The following is an 11387-nucleotide window of genomic DNA, read 5'->3' on the forward strand; positions in this document are numbered from 1 at the left end:
GCCCACTCACCTCCCAAAGTCCTGAGGTCCCCTCTCTGATCCCCAAAGAACAACACACAGAAAAGGTTATGGTCACCAGTGACAAGTGCTTTACCATGGAACATGTGAGTCAGGGGCAGTGACACCATAAGGTGGGCGTGCAGTGGGGGTGGAGACCATTCCTGTGGGATGGCCCTCAATAGTCACATCCCAGTCCCGCTGTCTTCCCGCTGGAGGCTGCACCGATTGATCTTCAGCTGTGTCAGCTGGATGTAACGGAGGACATTAGTATCTGCAGGAGAGGTTAACATTTTGGCAGGTGTCCTGGGCTAGAAGGTAACATCCGGTCTACCTGGGCTCACACCCATTGTCCCCAATGTCCATTCACTCCCCAGAGCCTTCCACCCGTCTGATGGACAATCTCTTGCCCCTTCCTCTATGCACCACACCTCACGCAGCTGTTGGTGCCAGAGCCCATTCCCCAAAGCCCGAGCCACACTTCCAGGCCTCTGCCCTCTCCCGGAGTCCTTTTCTGTCTCTTGTCATATGTCCACTTGCCCTCCAAAGCTATGAGCAAGAGCCTGATCTCCTTAAATTACTAAACAGAAAAACAAATCCTGCCTTTGTGCTCCTACAAACACTCAGTGGTGTGCTTTTCTGCCTACCCATACACACACTTACACCACACACAACAGCACCACACTATATACACCATATACACTACACACAGACACATACCACACACTACACATACATTGTGTGATCACTTCTGTGATCTTCCATTCCCTCCCTGCAGTTGGCCTCCAGCAGGTGTTCATTGTCATGGTCAGGTAAACAACTATGTCAGGGAGTTGTGGGAAAGAGGGATGTGGCACAGTGAATGGAGATGGAGGGACAGGTAAATGCTGAGTAGGTGAGAGGTAGGCATATTGGTCAGGCTGATTGGTGAAAGTGATGTCCTGGGTTAGGAGAATGCAGGTAGTTGTGTGGACAGGAGAAAGGTTGGAGGGAGGAATAGATCAATGAATGGTGGGGAGGGAGTAGGAAGCTGCAGAGGGAAAGTTAGGTGGGTGGCACAGCACTTTCTAGAAGCAATTCTGAGTCAGGAGGTTCTGCTTGCCTGTTCTGATCCACCCTTAGGTATTTTATTAAGCACCTACTCTCAGACACTGTGTTGTATGTCTGAGATACGTTGCAATGAACTCATTTAACCCTCACCTATGTAGTAAGCATTATCCACCCTCTGCAGGAGCGTCCTTGCCCTTAACTTCTCTGCTCTGGCTCCTTTCCCCTGAATCCATCCTCACCTTCCCTCTCACCTGTGGGCTCCCGGCTGTGGGCCTCCTGCAGGTAGCGCAACGCGCGTGGGTAGTCGCCTAGGTGGTAGAAGGCAATGCCAGCGCGGTAGGTGGCCTTGAAGTTGCCCTGCTGTTTCTCCAGCACCTTGAGACAGTATTCGCGCACGCGCTCATAGTTCACCAGCTCTGACTGCAGCAGGCAAGCTGCGGGGACACGAGCAGAGCCGGGCTCTCTTTGCAGCAGACTCCCCCTCCCCATCTCTTCCTCCGAACTAAGCCCCACCCAAGGATTGTTCGACCAGCAGGGGGTGCCAGCCTGCTACCAAGCAAAGTATAATCCATCTGCGCTACCGCCAGAGGACGCCAAAGGCATTGCTGGACGTGTTCAGGCCACTAGCTGGGTGGTTTGGGTGCTGCAAGTATTAAGTGCGGAGATAAGGGAACCCCATCTCCAGCGCAAACATTTCTAACCTTTGATTCGCAAGTGGCAAGAGAGGAAAGAGTGGCTTAGGGGGTGTGAGCTATGAAGCCCCCTCCCCAAGCCCTCTCCTTGATCAGATCCTGGGGTCTCCCTTCAACAGACCCCCAACTCTGGCCCCTTCAAGCCTCCAGACCCCTCCACACATGCCCCTCTCTGCCCCCCGACGGCCCCGTACCCGTGAGAGAGTCATAACACTCCACCTCCGTGTTCTCTACCAGACGCCGCTGCTCCTCGCTAAGGCGGGCGGGCCCCGGGTTGGCGGCAGGCCCGGGGGCGGGGGTAGGCAGGCCGCCAGGGCGGGCCCCCTGCGCCGCTTTCAGCTGCAGCAGTGCCCGGTGGTACTTGCCGATGGCCTCCCGGAACTTCTTCTCGCGGTAACAGCGTTGGCCCTCCGCCTTAAACGCCACGGCGGCCCGCAGGCTGCTGTCGAGCGCCGCGGCCAAGCCCCCCGACGGTTCTGGGGCAGCAGCGGGCCGAACCGAGCCATGACGGGGGCCCGGGCCAGGAGGCGAGAGGGCAGGCGGTGGGCGCGGCGGAGGCTCCGGGGCAGCGCTGAGCATCAGCACCGGGGACAGCGCGCCGCGCTGCATTGTGGGAAACTCCTGCAGCCGCTGCAGCTACCGCATCGCCCCTCGCGGGGCCGGTCCCCACCCTTTCTCCGCCCCCGCACCTTCGGCAGCTGACTCCGTCTGCCACCTAGGGGTCTAGAGAAACCCCTCACTTTTACCTTTAAATCAGACCCAGTCCTGGTCTTGCAGACTCCCCTTCTTCCCTCCACACTTGCCTGCCCGCTCGCCTCCCCCATACCCAAATCCAAGGCTTTCTAGAAGGAGAGGCGAAGTCTGGGGAGAAGAGGAGGAAAATTATCAACCTCGTGGAAAGCTGGTTTCAATCCACTACCCATTTGGTATGTTGGATAAGAATACAGGATATGAACTCAATGTGTCAGATCTCCAATCCCAGCTTATTTCTCAGTAGTTGAATGAGTTGGACAAATCAAAGTAACCTAAAACTCTGTCTTTTCCTTTCTACCATGGGTTAATATCAATTTTGGAGGCCATTCAATTTTTATGGAACAAATATCCTCAGATGACTTTTCTTCACCCAGCTCTATGCTGAGTGGGACAGAGAGTGAGAGCCCTGGGCCCTTCCACCACTGGACTCCCAGCAGTGGAGACTAGTCAGTCACCAGGAAGTGACATTGCAGAGTGGTCAAGTCGGTGGGGGGAAAGCCACGCGTTTGCCCTTCAAGAGGAAAAGCTGCCTGGAAGGGATACCCTTACATAAAACAAAAAGGTTTGCCTTTAGTGAATTCACTGGCACAAGTCACCAGGCCATGGCAACCCAAAGTGAGCTGCAGAATAGGTCTACATGGAAGAAAACATGGGGGGCTTTCTAGAGGAAAACTGAGGGGGAGTCAGGTCGTTGCTTCCTCAGCTTGGGGCTTTGGCCCAGCTCCTTGATCTTGATTTCCTCCATCTTGATTTCCTGCCGTGTATAACGGGATAGCAAGGGCTGCAAGGACTAAATTATACAGTGCAGGTAAGGCATATATAACAGAGGCTTGGGCAGGAATAAGCAATTAGCAATTCTTTTCTCCCATTAGATTGTGCAGTGCATGTGCAGTGCATACATGCCTAGCACCCACAAAACTGCTGAAGGAATGACTAGGTAAGTTGCAGGTGGTCATATTTGACCAATGAGGATAGAAGTCCTAGAGACCTCAGGGTAGGTCCTACCCAGCACATGCAGACTTGCCTAAACTCACATGCTCATTTGCAGCATCTGTGCCATCTCTCATAGTTTGCTGAGATGCTTTTGCTTAGTCTCTTACCATTGATCCTCCAACCTTAAGCTCCTCAGGAGTGGAAGCCCCCTTCTTCCTGCAGCTTTAAACCCAGGCTTAGTTAAGAGTCTCGCTTTCCTCAGTTGGCATTCCAGAGCAGTGGGGTCTTCTCTCTGCCCCTTGTCTTGTTTTGATTCTGATTTGAGTGAAAGTTCACAGAGCAATTAGGATTTCCATTCATCCATTCATTCATGTTTTGTTTAATGACATTAATTACAACCATCACGTAAGGTGAAGGGAGCTCTGGAGGCCTGGTGGGTAAAGAGTTCTTCTCCCAAGCCAAAAGATGGTTTGAATCCACCAGTTGTTCCAAGAAAGCAAAGACAGACATTCTCCTCTTGTGCAACTTCCAGCCTCTGAAAACACACTAGAGGGTCAGCTAGGAGCTAGTTCCAGCACATTAACAATACAAGCACACTCTACCTTCTCTCTGTATTTTAAATTTTTCCAAATGAAGAGTAAAAATCCAGATGCAAAGGTCATTGAAGTAGTACATGTTTAGTTATCTATATATTTTCCATTTTTTAAAGTGTCTTTATAAAAAGTAAATATCCATTGATTCATACTCTTTCCTGTGCATCTGAAAAGCAGAAAATGAGACAACTGCGTCTCCCAGTCCTGTTCTGAGGAAATGCTAGCACTTTAATGACATCTGAAGTGTGTTTCAGGCACTGTCTTAAACTCTTGCCATAGGTATTAACACACATCGTCAACACACCAGGTGATAGTGGCACTGTAATCATCCTCACTGAAATCTAGGCATTTCAGAGGTTCTATAAATCAGGTTCTAGTTGTTAAATTCTTGCTATCAAAGATAGCCTTTGTGGCGAGCATATGTGACCATAACAAAATCTTGAGTGGACCAATATATAAAACCAGAGATTTTCTGGAACACCAAATTTTCCGCTTCAATTAAATAAAATCTGAAAAAAAGTTTCTACATAAAAGTAGCATTCTTATTTCCCCACAGTGATTTCCCACCCCGCTAGCAGTGTCTCTTTTATTAGCCCCCCCCCCCCATTCTTTTAAGCAAGTACTTGTAATCTCCATTTTAGGCAGCCGACACCGACCCCTCGCGGAGGAGATCAGAATTAGAATATCTTCTTCAGGAAGGGGCTTGGTAAAAGCAGCTCATCAATGGGATGCGAGACCCTAGAAAGTGGCCAATTACACGCGAAAGAGCGGGGCATTAGCTCAATGAGGACAAAGAGCGCTAAGAATTTTTTAAAAATAAATTCTTTAATAAAATAAAAACGAACACACAAAGAAAAATGTTTTCAACCGGGTTTCGTGACTCCAGGAGGCCTGTGTTGGGGGCGACGGAGCAGGTGGGCGGCGGCGAGGCTGATTCTCTGACGCTGGGGCCGCGCGTACTTGACGAAGATGGCTGCGCGGCCTGGTGCGGGGCCCCGGAGCGCGGCAAGGACCATGCAGGGCTCCAAAGGGCCCAACTCCGCCGGGCTGTGCCAGAGATGAAAGACTGGGGATGGGACGGGGTGGCTCTAGGGTTTTAGAGATCAGAGTTGACCATCCTCAATTAGAAAGTGAAGGTGGCGGGTGGGGGAAAGAGCGGGCAAAGGTAGTTTTCCATTGGGGACAGCAAGGGGAAGCCAGGATCTCAGGAACCTTCCGGGACATGGGCTAGGAGAAAACAAGACCCACCCCATTCCCGGCCAGCTGTGGGAGCTAGGGGACTCAATGCCTGTGGGACCCTTCATTCTCAAGTCTGGAGCACAGGGCATCTTCCAGACCTGGGAAAGTGTCGCCAAATCAGGATAGATATCCCAAAGGAGAAAATAACAGGATCGCCAGTCTGGGCAGACACCTAATTCTCTCCCACGCCCAGGAAAACATCTAAGCCTGTTGCCCAACTGTTGTTACTCCTTCCCTAAAGTGATAAAAGACAGAAATCGTGAAGGGATGTCTCTGAAGGTGATGAGATCCCATCTCACCTCGCCCCTGCCTGGCTCGGCCCCTCCCTCCTCATGGGCTGTACCTGTAAAGCGCCGGCTCGGGCCGAGTCCCGTTCAGCACCCGGTGCGCCAGGTTCAGCGCGGCAGCTGCGCGACGACTTATCTCCCATTCCGCAGCCTCAGCTTCCAGAAGGGACAGCTCCAGGAAATAGGTGGCCAGCAGCATCACCTGCTGGCCGCGACAACGTGTGGCTCCGCCCACCCCTGCAATCCCCGCCCACCCAGCGGAAGGCCAGCCCCGCACCTGCGGGGGACTCCGGGCGAGCGCGGCGAGCAGTCCGAGACACAGCAGCGGGCCCGGGTGGTGCAACCGGAAGTCCAGGCGGCTCAGGAGGCGGCGCTCTGCGCGCAGCAGCTCCGACCGCGAGAAGGAGCCCGCCCCCAGGAGGCAGAGGGAGGAAGGCTGCAAAGGGGTTGAGGAAAAGGGAGGGTCGCGGGGATCCTACCCTAGGGCGACCCTCCCATAACTTTCTACTCCTGCTCTAAAGTACCTCAGTTTCCCAATCTGGACCTCAATTTCTTGGTGTGTAAAACGGGACACTGATTTTTGTGTCTGGATGTGGTGGTGGAGGGAACAGGCTTCAGAGCCAGAAAAGACCTAGGCATGAATTCAAATTTTACTATTTATTCACTGTGCGACTGTTCACTTAAGCTCTTTGAGCGTCGGTTTCCTCAATAGAAAAACGGGGTTACTACTCTCTACCTGTGGGGAGAAGTCACGGTGTTCACCTGCATTGACTATAACTACTCCAGATGGACTATATATACTCTTTCAAGACTTAAAGGCAAGCCTCAATTGCTTGATTTTGAGCCTCTGCCTGGGCTTCAGTCACGTCTTTTTTTTTTTTTTTTTAATTATTTTTCTTGCTGTGTACCGTCAAATTGGATCCGACTGGCACAGGAGATAGGCCCTCCTTCTCCAGCAGAGCACCTGGTGAGTTCGAACCGTGTGCCTTCAGGATTGCTGTGCAGCTTCTTTGCCACTAGTCCACCAGAGCTCACTCTCAGTCACTTCTTAAAGAGACACTTTGGCAGTTCCAAACTAAAACATTCCTCTCCATTAGCCCCACCCAAAAGTACCTCCGGAAGCACGCACTCTTCCACCTTGCAAGCCACGAACAGGCAGGCTACGCCCAAGAGTTGCAGCCGCTGTAGACGCACGGGGCCCAAGCGCAGGTAAGAGTCAAGCAAATGTACGGCCAGGTACAGGGTGTCCTCCGCCAAGCCCAGGTACTCCTGAGAAAGGACCAAGTGACTGCAGGGGCCCCAGGCGGCGACGTGGGCCCAACCCGCGCTCTCTTCCGTACGTACGTGCACCTGGACCAGCCAGTCCACCACGAGCACACGCATCTCCGAGATCTTGGAGCGGGGCACAGCCTTCCTGGGCAATATACGGCACACCTGGGGTTGGACAAGGGAGGGCTGGCCTCACTCTCCTCTCCACACCTGGACCTCTCTCGTAAACTCCAAGATTCCTTAGGCAGTTAACTGGCCTTCACATTTACTTCTGTTCCCTGTGTCAGCATAAAACTCAGGGTGATGCCCTGGACGCCCCCTGCTCACCTCTCAGGTCTGCAGCATCTATGGCCACCGACTTCCTGAGCACTCTTCCCAGACAGCACTCTTCGCCATCAACCCTCAACTACCTGTTTCAGAACTCCAAAGGAGGGTCTCTCTAAAGGATTGACCCAGATGTCAAGTCCCCATCTTAAAAGCCTCTCACAAAAGAATGGGACCAGGTGATGGCTACTTAATATAGTCAATGTGATTAATGTCATTAAACTGTACATATAAAATCATAGGCATGCCCAATGGCCTTTGATAACAATGTGTTGTGACACATCTTAGTTATCACAGAGCTGATTCTAACGTTTTAGGGGCCCCCTACTCCAATAAAAGGGTCCTCTGGCAGCCTAGTGGGTAGAGAGTTACGCTGCCAACTTAAAGGCAGGTAGTTCGAATCCATCCACTCCGTGACAGAAAGCTTTACAGCCTCTGAAAAAGTGATGCGAGGTTCCAAGTCCACTGCACATACCATTCCAAGGAAATTAGAATAAGCTTACTTCTTTTAGGATAAAGTCCTAATTTCTTTCCGTTTCTCTCAGGTTCTACCCTCAACTCAAACATCACTTCCTCCCTCTCCCCTATCAAAGCCACCAAAAACCCTAAACCCCAACCAGTGCCATTGAGTTTATTCTGAGTTATGGTGGCCCTCCATTGGATTTCAAAGCGCGTGAACCTCCAGCTGGTTTTCAAACATGATTCACATTCATTCAAATGTTAAACGAAAAGAGGTTAAATGTAAAGAGGTGGTGAGGGGCTGAGTAAGAAAGGGTCCTGGAGCGATGGAAATTTAAAGAAGAGACAAGCCAGGGTTTGGGATGAGGCGGGCTGTGTAGCCAAAGAGGAGGGAGATGAGAGCCTGGTCATGCTTACTGGTGGATGGGCCAGCGTCCCCGCATCTAACTCTGATCCTACTTACTGGGGGATGGGCCAGCTTCCCCGCATTTAACCCTGATCCTACTTACTGGGGGATGGGCTAGCTTTCCCCCTTCGATCCCTCACCCACTACTGGTCCAAGGGACCTCGGCCCCGACCTGCTCACCATGACCTCGGCGAAGATGTCTCCCGCGTATTCGCACACTCCCTCCAGACCCAGCACACGCAGCGCCTCCTCCAACCCTGGGAACCTCTCCTGGCGTCCAAGGGACAGACGCGCGCCCACAGAGACGCCTTCAGTGGGTCGGGCTCCTGGAGGCCTCTGCAACAGAAAGGGCCCTGGGGTCAGTGTCCGGGGACGGAGAGCAGCTGGGAGGCGGGCCCTGGCTCCTGCTTCTCACCAGCATCTTCCGATGTTGGCCGTCTCTTCCCGCTGGAGCAAGACGCCCGCGACGGGCGCTTTAAATGTACCTGGACGCATGCGCGCTGAGCACCCCTTACCTAGACAGGTGTATATGCAAAAATGATTACCACAAGCTCCGTCCTCGTATCCTGATTGGCCAGCACTGTCAGCTATCATCAGGCTTGAAGTAAAATCCTAGGCTTGTTACTGGACTGAAAACAGCCCCTCTGAGCCTCTTTTCTCCTGTAAATTGTTAAGTGCCCTCAAGCCAGCTATGACATATAGCGACCCTACGAACAATGGATTTTGTGCCATCATTATTAGCTCTGACATATTTGAGCCTATCATTCTCTGTACTAATCCATCTTGAGAGTTTTTCCCCTTCGCAGCCCTGTCCAAGAATGATGTCCTTTCCCAAGGACTGGCCCTTCCTAACGACACGCTCGAAATAGAATATTAAAAAACAACAAACCACACCAACAAAAAACACAAAATAACAACACCCAGTCAACAGAATTGGGATAACCTTGAGGCCATTTTTAAGAGTCTAACACAAAGTTTGAAGGAGTCAAGGCTCAAAATCAAGGGAACTAGAACTCTTGGCAAAAATATATGCCCTGTATTTCATGCAAAGGAGCTCAGGTGGTGCTCGTGCTGGGCTACAGTGAGGTTGGCATCTCATCTTCCTCGAAGTCAAGACCAAAGTTCTCACAGTGACTTAGGAGACTCAACCAACCACTTCCTCACATCTGAGTTCATCTTCCCTTTTCACTTCATGGCCAGACCTCGGGCGTTTGCACTGGCTGTACTCTGCCTGATATGCTTTGCTCTACCCCCTTCCTGTAGGTATTTATGAGCTATTACTCTCTGTGTGAAAACGGCAATCTTTGGCACTCCCTGACGGACCCCTTTCTCTGCACTTAACTCTCTTTTGCACTTTACATGGGGCTCTGGTGGTAAAGTGGTTAAAGCATCCTGCTACTAATGGAAAGACTGGCAGTTCAAACTCACTAACTACTCTGAAAGAGTAAGCTGTGGCAGTCAGCTCCCATAAAAACTACGCTTCACAAACCATACAGACTATACTATCCTGTCCTTCTTGCTAGTCAGAATCAATGTGACAGCAAGGAGTTGGGTTTTTGCCTTTAGCACCTAATGGCTTCTAATAAATTCTGTAACTGGAAGGCAGTGGTTCAAATTCACCATCCACTCATCGTAAGAATGACGAGGTAGTGACCTCCTCTTATAAAGATGTACAACCTCAGAAACCCTATGGAGCCATGACTTGGAATCCACTTGATGACAGTAGCATTTTTTTCCTTCTTCCTCTAAAATACAAACCCCATAAAAGTAGACTTTCATTTTCTTCCCCCTCCCTTCTACTGCTGCATTTGTTCCTTCCAGAATGAGACTTAGGGATAGCCTGGTGCTAACAAGTAGCACTAAAGTTCCAATCTACCAGTGGCTCCATGAGAGGAGGATGGACAATCTCCTTCCATGGGATTGACTTGCTTTGAAAAACCACTGGAGGGTTCAGCTGTGGGTCGGTTCTGACTCAATGAAAACAACAGAATGGCACACTGGTGATCAGGAAGTATTGGTAGATCAGAAGGCTGAGAAAACAACTCTGCACCTCCTCCCACCCACTTTAACTACTGGGAGAAGAGGATGCCCCGGGTACCTGCCACTATCTCAGAGGTGGTCTATATATTCCTGCATTATACCAGAGATATTTGTCTGATGGGCCCCCATGTGGACTATGCTTCAATATATGGATCATATAAAAGTCCATCAGAACCTATATGGCAGGTACGTGGGGAGTTGATTAAATTCTTCTGCTTTTGTGAGGGCTGAAATAGTGCCATAAGAAGCTTTTAAGTTTTCATTTGAATTATGAAACCAACCAATTTTTCAAACACAAGATCACAGGTGGTGGTAGTGTGGGGAGGCAAAGAACCCATTCATCATTTTGTAGTTATTCACACCCTCAACTAAAGACATGAATCATACACAATTACTGAACAAGTTTATTGTTGTTGTTATATGTCATCAAATCAACTGTGATTCACAGCGACCCTATGAACAACTGCCCCATCCTGAGCCAACCTCAGTCCGACACACCTGAACCCACTGCCAGTCAGCGTCAACTCCTTTCATCCAGCGTCGTCTTCTCCCGTGCTAACCCTCTCCCCTTCCAAGCATGATGTCCTCCAAAGACTGCTAACATGCCCCAAGTATGTGAGAGACCTTCAAATCCCTTGCCTCCAAGGAGCACCTGGTTTCACCCTCTCTAGGGCAGACCTTTATCTCTTGACACACAGCACAACTTAAAAGGCACTGATTCTTAAAAGGCATTGATTCTTCTGGCATTCTTGATGGTCCAGCTCTCAAATGCATAGGAAGCTAGTAGGATTTGTGTGTATGTGTGTGTCATGGTCTAAGTTAACAGTTTTGCAACTATTTTAGCTGGACTCAAGAGCTCTGATGGCACAGTGGGCTAAATGTTGGGCTGCTGTGTTGAACTGTGTGCCTTTGGTGCCGCTTCTTTTATGGGGTGTGAAATGAACAGCCACTCTGTGGGAGAAAGTGCTCCGATTCAAAACCCCACCTCTGAAGTCCTTGAGACAGTTCTACTCTGTCCTACAGACCTGTTATGAGTCAGAAATGACTCAAAAGCTGAGGGGTGACTGGGCTTATTTTTTTGCTGTTAAGCTGTATTTTAGGATTAAGTGAATACTGCATTCTGTCACTGGAGTTGGTCTTTATTCTGTCAGAGAATGGATGTAAAAATATGGAAAAGAGGCTGGAATGACTAAACTCTGTGGTGTTGCAACGGGACTGGAACTAAACGTTCATGAATACAGGGTTAATACAGAAAAACAACTGTCTTCTACTGGGAGATAACATTTGAGCAAAGATCTGGACGAACCATTCTTCCCTGGAGGGAAGAGCATTCCAGGCACATGGG

At 50.4% G+C, this 11387-nt stretch overlaps 2 protein-coding genes across 2 annotated transcripts; both read right to left on the bottom strand.

The window, feature by feature from the left end:
• Nucleotides 1-182: 182 nt before the first annotated feature.
• TTC9B (tetratricopeptide repeat domain 9B) lies at nt 183-2358 on the bottom strand. Its single transcript, XM_006900945.1, has 3 exons — nt 1934-2358; nt 1299-1481; nt 183-271 (listed from the first exon to the last, which is right to left on the bottom strand). Exons 1-3 carry the CDS (start codon nt 2346-2348, stop codon nt 183-185), a joined length of 687 nt encoding a protein of 228 aa, XP_006901007.1. The 5' UTR covers nt 2349-2358.
• A 2183-nt stretch (nt 2359-4541) lies between these two features.
• On the bottom strand, nt 4542-8423 carry CNTD2 (cyclin N-terminal domain containing 2). The gene is given in 7 exon segments (XM_006903743.1): nt 4542-4599; nt 5601-5746; nt 5822-5980; nt 6658-6813; nt 6889-6978; nt 8183-8338; nt 8418-8423. Coding segments are annotated over 7 exon segments (771 nt in total).
• Between the last annotated feature and the right edge of the window lie 2964 nt (nt 8424-11387).

Source organism: Elephantulus edwardii, unplaced genomic scaffold, assembly GCF_000299155.1.
Source record: "Elephantulus edwardii isolate Elephantulus edwardi_28Jun2011 unplaced genomic scaffold, EleEdw1.0 scaffold00302, whole genome shotgun sequence".
In the NCBI taxonomy this organism is placed as follows: Eukaryota; Metazoa; Chordata; class Mammalia; order Macroscelidea; family Macroscelididae; genus Elephantulus; species Elephantulus edwardii.

What these genes read in the sequence shown, in the direction of transcription:
- TTC9B (XM_006900945.1), bottom strand. Translation starts at nt 2,348, where the DNA reads ATGCAGCGCGGCGCGCTGTCCCCGGTGCTGATGCTCAGCGCTGCCCCG. An exon ending in GTGTTATGACTCTCTCACGG is followed by an intron (nt 1,482 to 1,933) that starts GTACGGGGCCGT and finishes GTGTCCCCGCAG; the next exon opens with CTTGCCTGCTGCAGTCAGAG. An exon ending in CCACAGCCGGGAGCCCACAG is followed by an intron (nt 272 to 1,298) that starts GTGAGAGGGAAG and finishes CCTCTCCTGCAG; the next exon opens with ATACTAATGTCCTCCGTTAC.